General features: G+C 38.2%; 1 protein-coding gene across 2 annotated transcripts in view; it reads left to right on the top strand.

Moving 5' to 3' along the window:
- Positions 1-322: 322 nt before the first annotated feature.
- The window catches only part of cfap91 (cilia and flagella associated protein 91), a 30270-nt gene continuing 20138 nt past the window's right edge, over positions 323-10454 (top strand). Inside the window, exons 1-4 of one of the 2 annotated variants that reach the window (XM_063006443.1) lie at positions 323-503; positions 4858-4934; positions 5145-5302; positions 7486-7563. In XM_063006443.1, coding sequence (XP_062862513.1) covers positions 416-503; positions 4858-4934; positions 5145-5302; positions 7486-7563 — 401 coding nt within the window. In that variant the 5' untranslated portion in view covers positions 323-415. The remainder of the gene's footprint in view (positions 504-4857; positions 4935-5144; positions 5303-7485; positions 7564-10454) is intronic. The other variant, XM_063006442.1, reaches the window with a different exon arrangement.

Raw genomic sequence — 10454 nt, 5'->3', positions numbered from 1 at the left:
TTATATTATATTATTATTATATTATATTATTATTATATACTATATGTTAACATGTGCTTGTTTGTGTTTACATTCACAGCATTTAGCAAATGCATTCATAGGGTTGAGGGCCTTGCTCAGGTACCCAACAATGGCATCTTTGTAGTAGTGGGGCTTGACCCAGCGACCTTCTGATTACTAGTTCTAGTGTGTGTGTCTGTGTCTGTGTGTGTCTGTGTGTGTCTGTGTGTGTGATATAATGATGAAGCCATGGCGCCATCTGGTGGTTAGAAGAAATAACGTTGTTTACGGTCTCCATGGAAACCCGTTATAGCACCATAACAAGCTGTTGCTACTAGTTAGCTTGTCAGGTTGAACACTTTACTCTAAAAGTGGAACATTTTACCTTTAGCTTTAGGTTAAATAACTATTGAAAATGAGTGTCTCCATCACACAGACGTTTCAAGTGAACAATGTGGGCCATAAAGGATTCAGAGAACAGAGGGCTTATGATCATCTGTACGGTGGGTTCAGCAGGAGCTGGAGTTAGTTTGCTAAGCTAAGCTAACTAGACGGTGTTTTAACTACCTTAACTAGCTAGTTTACTTTACTACAGTACATCAGGTACAGTGGGGCTGGACTAACTCTGGCTTAGTAAAACATTCATGTTGTTTATAGTCGTGTTTTCATCAGTAAAATTTCTGATATGAATTATTATTATTCATTAATTTTTTACTGCTTCAATCTGGTCAAGATCACGGTGGGTCAGGGACCACCCCACACAGAAATCTAGGCTATGTGCAGAAATGCACCCTAGATCTGTCACCTATTTATTGTTTTAACACACATAGGGACAGTTTTAGAGAAGTCAATCCACCTTCTGCATGTTTTGGAAGGTGGTGGTGGTGTTTGCCTTTTTACTGGTACTGAAACAGTGGGTAGCACTGTCGCCTCACAGCAAGAAGGTCCTGGGTTCGATCCCCAGGCGGGGCGGTCCGGGTCCTTTCTGTGTGGAGTTTGCATGTTCTCCCCGTGTCTGTGTGGGTTTCCTCCGGGAGCTCCGGTTTCCTCCCACAGTCCAAAAACATGCAGTCAGGTTAATTGGAGACACTGAATCGCCCTATAGGTGAATGTGTGTGTGTGGGGTGTTACTGTGTGCCTTGCGCCCATTGAAAAGCTGGGATAGGCTCCAGCACCCCCCACGACCCTGATTGGATAAGCAGTTAAGAAAGTGAGTGAGTGGCACTACATGGTACACCAGTATGCCAGTGTCACTGTCGCAATCAAACTGGTGCCCACTTACGTACAGTGCCTTGCAAAAGTATTCAGCCCCCTTGAACTTTTCAACCTTTTGCCACATTTCAGGCTTCAAACATAACGATATGAAATTTTAATTTTTTGTGAAGAATCAACAACAAGTGGGACACAATCGTGAAGTGGAACGAAATTTATTGGATATTTTAAACTTTTTTTAGAAATAAAAAACTAAAAAGTGGGGCGTGCAATATTATTCAGCCCCCTTGCGTTAATACTTTGTAGCGCCACCTTTTGCTGCGATTACAGCTGCAAGTCGCTTCTGGTATGTCTCTATTAGTTTTGCACATCGAGATACTGAAATTTTTGCCCATTCTTCCTTGCAAAACAGTTCGAGCTCAGTGAGGTTGGATGGAGAGCGTTTGTGAACAGCAGTTTTCAGCTCTTTCCACAGATTCTCGATGGGATTCAGGTCTGGACTGTCACTTGGCCATTCTAACACCTGGATACGTTTATTTGTGAACCATTCCATTGTAGATTTTGCTTTATGTTTTGGATCATTGTCTTGTTGGAAGATAAATCACCGTCCCAGTCTCAGGTCTTTTGCAGACTGCAACAGGTTTTCTTCCAGAATGGTCCTGTATTTGGCTCCATCCATCTTCCCATCAATTTTAACCATCTTCCCTGTCCCTGCTGAAGAAAAGCAGGCCCAAACCATGATGCTGCCACCACCATGTTTGACAGTGGGGATGGTGTGTTCAGGGTGATGAGCTGTGTTGCTTTTACGCCAAACATAACGTTTTGCATTGTGGCCAAAAAGTTCGATTTTGGTTTCATCTGACCAGAGCACCTTCTTCCACATGTTTGGTGTGTCTCCCAGGTGACTTTTTATAGATATCTTTGAGAAATGGCTTTCTTCTTGCCACTCTTCCATAAAGGCCAGATTTGTGCAGTGTACGACTGATTGTGTCCTATGGACAGAGTCTCCCACCTCAGCTGTAGATCTCTGCAGTTCATTCAGAGTGATCATGGGCCTCTTGGCTGCATCTCTGATCAGTCTTCTCCTTGTTTGAGCTGAAAGTTTAGAGGGACGGCCGGGTCTTGGTAGATTTGCAGTGGTCTGATACTCCTTCCATTTCAATATGATCGCTTTCACAGTGCTCCTTGAGATGTTTAAAGCTTGGGAAATCTTTTTGTATCCAAATCCGGCTTTAAACTTCTCCACAACAGTATCTCGGACCTGCCTGGTGTGTTCCTTGGTCTTCATGATGCTCTCTGCGCTTTAAACAGAACTCTGAGACTGTCACAGAGCAGGTGCATTTATACGGAGACTTGATTACACACAGGTGGATTCTATTTATCACCATCAGTCATTTAGGTCAACATTGGATCATTCAGAGATCCTCACTGAACTTCTGGAGTGAGTTTGCTGCACTGAAAGTAAAGGGGCTGAATAATATTGCACGCCCCACTTTTTAGTTTTTTATTTCTAAAAAAAGTTTAAAATATCCAATAAATTTCCTTCCACTTCACGATTGTGTCCCACTTGTTGTTGATTCTTCACACAAAATTACAATTTCATATCGTTATGTTTGAAGCCTGAAATGTGGCAAAAGGTTGAAAAGTTCAAGGGGGCTGAATACTTTTGCAAGGCACTGTATATACTCATATAATATTTGCTAAGGCAGATATTACATCTCTGTAATTTTTTTATAGCCAGGTAGTTTTAATGATTCTTAACCAGGTTGTGTGGGAAGCCGACGCTGGTAGGTGATGAGATTTGAACCTTGATGGAGGGGGGCGGTGGTGTTTTAGCTGTTCTTTATCAGATCGGGGTTGTGCAAGAGGCAGCTGATTCACAGTCGGGAACTGAATATGTTTAGATTGGGAGATAAAAAATAAAAAACCCAACATATTGTATTACCAAATGTGCCCGGACATTTACATACTAATGTTCTTGATTAAATAATCAGTGATTCCAAGAACAATGTACAGAATAACGTTCATTTATTTAGTGTACAATTCTTACACTCCTGTAGGAAACAGTAAAGCTGAGATAGATAAACAGACAGACAGACAGATAGGTAGATGGATGGACGGACGGACAAACAGTCAGGTAGACAGATGGATTGATAAACAGATAGATAGACGGACAGACAGATAGATAGATGGTTGGAAAAATAGACGGACGGACAGACAAATAGATAGAGAGATGGACGGATAGACGGATAGATAGATCGATAGACAATTAAATAGATCGATAGATAGATGGATAGACAGACAGACGGATGGACGAACGGACAGACAGATAGGTACACAGATGGACGATTAGACAGACAGATAGATAGATAGACAGATAGGTAGATAGACATACAGACAGACAGACAGACAGAAAGATAGACAGACAGACAGACGGACAGATAGATAGACAGACAGACAGACAGATAGATAGACAGATAGGTAGATAGACATACAGACAGACAGATAGACAGACAGACAGATAGATGGACGGACGGACGGACAGACAGATAGATAGACAGATAGGTAGACAGACAGACAGACAGACAGACAGACAGACAGACAGACAGACAGATAGATAGATAGATAGATAGATAGATAGATAGATAGATAGATAGACAGACAATGAAATAGATAGATGGATGGATAGATAGATAGATAGATAGATAGATAGATAGATAGATAGATAGATAGATAGACAGACAGACAGACAGACAGACAGACAGACAGACAGACAGATAGACAGACAGACAGACAGACAATGAAATAGATAGATGGATGGATAGATAGACAGACGATGGACAGGCAGATGGATAGATAGATAGATAGATAGATAGATAGATAGATAGATAGATAGATAGACAGACAGACAGACAGACAGACAGACAGACAGACAATTAAATAGATAGATGGATGGATAGATAGACAGACGATGGACAGGCAGATGGACAGACAGATAGATAGATAGATAGATAGATAGATAGATAGATAGATAGACAGACAGACAGACAGACAGACAGACAGACAGACAGACAGACAGACAGACAATTAAATAGATAGATGGATGGATAGATAGACAGACGATGGACAGGCAGATGGACAGACAGATAGATAGATAGACAGATAGGTAGATAGACATACAGATAGACAGACAGATAGATAGACAGACAGACAGACAGACAGACAGACAGTTAGATAGATAGATAGATAGATAGATAGATAGATAGATAGATAGATAGACAGACAGACAGACAGACAGACAGACAGACAGACAGACAGACAATTAAATAGATAGATGGATGGATAGATAGACAGACGATGGACAGGCAGATGGACAGACAGATAGATAGATAGACAGACAGATAGACAGACAGATAGATAGACAGACAGACAGACAGACAGACAGTTAGATAGATAGATAGATAGATAGATAGATAGATAGATAGATAGATAGATAGATAGATAGACAGACAGACAGACAGACAGACAGACAATTAAATAGATAGATGGATGGATGGATAGACAGACAGACAGACAGACAGATAGACGGACGGATTATTCAGCGGTGACCTTAATGTGTAAACACAAATACCGGTTTTGTTTCAGACCCCACGTTTACAGTGTCGGCTGAGGTGGACCACGCCCGGGTAAACTACAGAGCTCAGGGATCTGTGGAGCGTCTGGTATGAGATACATCATCACCTGTATTAAATCTACAGATCATATATAAAATATATCTCCTGCTCTCTCTTCATCTCTGCACTTCTGTATAACTGTGCATTATATTTAAATCACGACGTCCTTAGAAACACCGCTGGACTCACGTTGTATCTAAATGATGTTGTTCATTATGTAAGAGAATAACCGACATGTTTGTGTTTGTGAATGTGCAGATGAAGGTTCCTCAGTATGATTCCATGTTCAGTAATCTTCCTCACCATCCGCGCTTCACCCTGCGACTGCGCGCCGACGATCCCGTCCCTGCCTTCATCGACCGCCGCTGGAGAGGACACACAGACCAGAGGAGAGAAGCTCTAAACACGCTGACAGGGTCAGTGCAGCTGTTTCAAGACCCCCCTACTCATTTTTTTCATTCATGTGTTTTAGCCACGACAGTTACTGACAGGTACTAACAGTCAGTTCATTATATTAAAGACTTTAAATGCCTCCAACGTTGGAGCAACAGTTTAGGGAAGGTCTGTTCCAGCATGTCTGTGCCCCTGTGCACAAAGCGAGCTCTATAAATAAAACAGAGCCATGACCTCAGCCACACTCAACAGCTTTGGGATGAACTAGAACATCAACGGAGGCTTTCTTGACCAATCAGTGCCCATACATACGGGCACAAATTCTCACAGTCATACGTTAAAGTGTAGCTGTTGTTACTGTAGCTGACATGGTCACTCTATTTTAATAGGGTTTGTTTTTAAAATGGGACGTCCAACAAGCTCATGGTCAGGCGTCCAAATACTTTTGGTCATTAGTGTATCTGTATCTGTAAAGCAAAATGAAGTATTCAAAACAAGTCAGGGATTGAATTGTCGAGAGAAGCAGATTAAGAAATGGACGGCACAGACTATACAAAATGAATAAATATGTGAAGCTACAGCCACACTATCTAGACCAGGCAGACTAGTCACTCTAAAAGAAGTCTGTGGCTGCGACTGAAGGCAGCGTTCATGGTTTATGTTCCAAACGTCTATCTGTGGTAGCTCAGGTGTTAAGGTACTGGACTTAATCAGAAGGTTGCTGGTTCAAGCCCCACCACAGCCAAATTGCCACTGTTGGGCCCCTGAGCAAGGCCCTTAACCCTCAACTGTATTTAGTAGTAATAGTAAGTTGCTTTGGATAGAAGTGTTTGCTAAATGCTCCAAATGTGAATATCTATCTGAGAGCTGATTGCTCAGTGGTTAAGGTACTGGACTTGTAATCAGAAGGTTGCTAGTTTAAGCCCCACTACAGCCATGCTGCCACTGTTGGGCCCCAGAGCAAGGCCCTTAACTCTCAATTGCTTGAACTGTATTCAGTAATAACTGTAAGTCACTAAAGATAAAAGCTTCTGCTGAATGTTCCAAATGTAAATGTCTATCTGAGAGCTGATTGCTCAGTGGTTAAGGCACTGGCCTAGTAATCAGAAGGTTGCTGGTTCAAGCCCCAGCACTGTCAAGTTGTCACTGTTGGGCCCCTGAGACCCTTAACCCTTAATTGTAAGTCCCATTGGATGTGTTAACTAAATGCTCTGAATGTGAATGTCTATCTGAGAAGTGGTAGCTCAGTGGTTAAGGTACTAAGGTTATCAGAAGGTTGCTAGTTTAAGCCCCACTACAGCCATGCTGCCACTGTTGGGCCCCAGAGCAAGGCCCTTAACTCTCAATTGCTTGAACTGTATTCAGTAATAATTGTAAGTCACTTTAGATAAAAGCTTCTGCTAAATGTTATTAATGTAAATATCTATCTGAGAAGTGGTTGCTCAGTGGTTAAGGTACTGGACTTGTAATCAGAAGGTTGCTGGTTTAAGCCCCATTACAGCCAAGCTGCCACTGTTGGGCCCCTGAGCAAGGCTCTTAACCCTCAACTGCTCAAACTGTATTTAGTAATAATAGTAAGTCGCTTTGGATAAGTGTTCACTAAATGCTCCAAATGTAAATCTAGCTCAGTGGTTAAGGCACTGGCCTAGTAATCATAAGGTTGCTGGTTCAAGCCCCAGCACTGTCAAGTTGTCAGTGGTGGGCTCCTGAGACCCTTGAACTGTATTCAGTAATAAATGTAAGTCACTTCAGATAAAAGCTTGTGCTGAATGTGATGAATGTAAACGTGATGAACTCGTGTAACTGTGAGGAATTAAAGATAATTTACCCAGTGAAAACACAGCTGCAAAAATGCCATTATTTCTTACAGTAGATTACAGTCATTACTGTAATTATCAACAGCAGCCTTCAGTACAGTACTAATGTACGCTAATTACACTTTTCTTTAAGCATATCTGTGCTTACTCTCGTAAATACATCGTCTGTGGTCACGGTTTATTAGAACAAAGTCCTTGATGGGTTCCGGTTCACTGAAAATAATTAAACCTAAATGCTTAAAATACTTTCTTCACCCTGTAACAGTAAACCACTCTCACCTGTTGCTCACATGCTGTATTAGTGTGTGTGTGTGTGATGTGTGTGTGATGTGGTTAACACTTTCTAAAGCAGCATAAAAGTGTGTGTGTTTTGTGTGTTCCTGTGCCAGGGTGCTGCCGGGTGTTGGGTTGCACAAACCAAAATCTGAGGATGTGGCCGGAGTCGATCGCTGGAAGTACTTCAAACGGTAACTACTATAGTATTACTACTATTATTATTATTACTACTATTACTATTACTACTATTACTATTACTACTATTACTACTATTATTATTATTACTACTATTACTATTACTACTATTACTACTATTACTACTATTATTATTATTACTACTATTACTACTATTATTATTATTACTACTATTACTACTATTACTATTACTACTATTACTACTATTATTATTATTACTACTATTACTATTACTACTATTACTATTACTACTATTATTACTACTACTAGTAATATTAATAATACTACTACTATTACTATTACTACCACTACTATTACTATTACTACTATTATTACTACCACTACTACTATTACTACTACTACTAATATGAATACTACTATTACTACTATTACTATTACTACTATTACTACTGCTATTACTACTACTACTATTACTATTACTACTATTACTATTACTACTGCTATTACTACTACTACTATTACTATTACTACTATTACTACTGCTATTACTACTACTACTATTACTATTACTACTATTACTACCACTACTATTATTACTACTACTATTACTACCACTACTATTACTACTGTTATTACTACTACAACTACTATTACTACTACTACTAATATTAATACTACTATTACTATTACTACTATTACTACTACTACTACTATTACTATTATTACTACTATTACTATTACTACTATTATTACTATTATTACTACCACTACTACTATTACTACTACTACTAATATTAATACTACTTTTACTAATATTGCTATTACTACTATTACTACTACTGCTATTACTATTATTATTACTACTATTACTATTATTACTACTACTACTATTACTATTACTACTACTACTACTACTATCATTACTACTACTTTTACTATTTCTACTACTAGTACTATTACTATTACTACTGTTACTATTACTACTAATAATACTACTGTTACTATTACTACTAATGTTATTACTACTATTACTATTATTACTACTACTACTATTACTATTACTACTACTACTACTACTATCATTACTACTACTTTTACTATTTCTACTACTAGTACTATTACTATTACTACTGTTACTATTATTACTAATAATACTACTGTTACTATTACTACTAATGTTATTACTACTATTACTACTATTACTATTACTACTATTACTACTGCTATTACTACTACTACTATTACTATTACTACTATTACTATTACTACTATTACTACTGCTATTACTACTACTACTACTACTATTACTATTACTACTATTACTACTGCTATTACTACTACTACTATTACTATTACTACTATTACTACCACTACTATTATTATTACTACTATTACTACCACTACTATTACTACTGTTATTACTACTACAACTACTATTACTACTACTACTAATATTAATACTACTATTACTATTACTACTATTACTACTACTATTACTATTATTACTACTATTACTATTACTACTATTATTACTATTATTACTACCACTACTACTATTACTACTACTACTAATATTAATACTACTTTTACTAATATTGCTATTACTACTATTACTACTACTACTATTACTATTACTACTACTACTACTACTACTACTATCATTACTACTACTTTTACTATTTCTACTACTAGTACTATTACTATTACTACTGTTACTATTATTACTAATAATACTACTGTTACTATTACTACTAATGTTATTACTACTATTACTACTACACACACATAAATCTCTAATAAATGTGTTGGTTGGTGATAAAACCGATGGTTTGTATTTAGTTACATTAAAATAAGGACGTACCTAGTTTATATTTTTATCCCGTACCCATTGTGTCGACTGATATCCAATAAACATTTGATACCAAAATAGTCACAGCAACCTAACGGACGTAGCAAGCTTCTTTTCTTATCGCTATTGTTTCAACAGGTCACGTTTACAGCTTCTGTAACCTTTGTCCATAACCTTTGGCAGTGTTCACTGATGGGTCTGAGGTATTTCCACCCGACTGACCACCAGTTCTTGAACTTGTGAACTAGCTCCCGGTTTTACAGATCTTACACAGTTACTTTATTTAAGTCCTTTATTCCAGTTCTTCTGTGGATATTCTTTAATCAGATACCAGTTCTTCATTAAATGCTTAGAAACCATTTTATCTTCTGCTACAATATTGTCGAGTGGTTGTCATGCTAACCAATAATTTGTATTTTAATATATATGTATATATACAGTGGTACCTTGAAACTCAACGTCATTTGGTTCTGGGAGTGCCGTTGAGTTTTAAAGACGTTGAGTTTCAAGGTATTTTTTCCCATAAGGATGTTTAGGAAACCTGTTAATGCGTCCATGGTCCCGCGGAACTGCAGATATTTTAGTCTCATGTAAAATAATGAGGTTGTTTTTGACACTTGAACACTGAAAATAACACAAATATAATATAAACACACTGAAATACAATAAAAGCTGCACTTTAGTTTTATTTCTTTATTGTTTCCTGATGCTTCTTAATGGTGGAGATGCTTGATCTTGGAATACCGTATTCCCTTCAGTACCGGCGCATTCACATGAGAATGTGTGCTGCTGTGCCGTTATTTCCTATGAAGTGTGACGGCGGTGCACAAAACCTAACGTGACTTATTGTAGTAAAACAGCGAGTGAGGAATGTGATTAGTGGAGGAACATATGAGCAGTAATAATGAAGAGAAGTTTAGTGCTCCTGTCTCCTTCTTTTACTACATTAAACCACGTTAAGCTTTATTCTGAACCAGAAGCGTTTTAGACTCTGGGAGAAGCTGATTCTGATTCTCAGCATTTCTCAGAAGCTGGAGCTGTAACACAAGTTTAAAAGTGAAACAGGGAGGAGAATCC

This window comes from Trichomycterus rosablanca, chromosome 12 (assembly GCF_030014385.1).
Source record: "Trichomycterus rosablanca isolate fTriRos1 chromosome 12, fTriRos1.hap1, whole genome shotgun sequence".
NCBI lineage: Eukaryota > Metazoa > Chordata > Actinopteri > Siluriformes > Trichomycteridae > Trichomycterus > Trichomycterus rosablanca.
The sequence above is the reverse complement of the archived record's forward strand: the minus strand, read 5'-3'. Positions and strand labels throughout refer to the sequence as shown.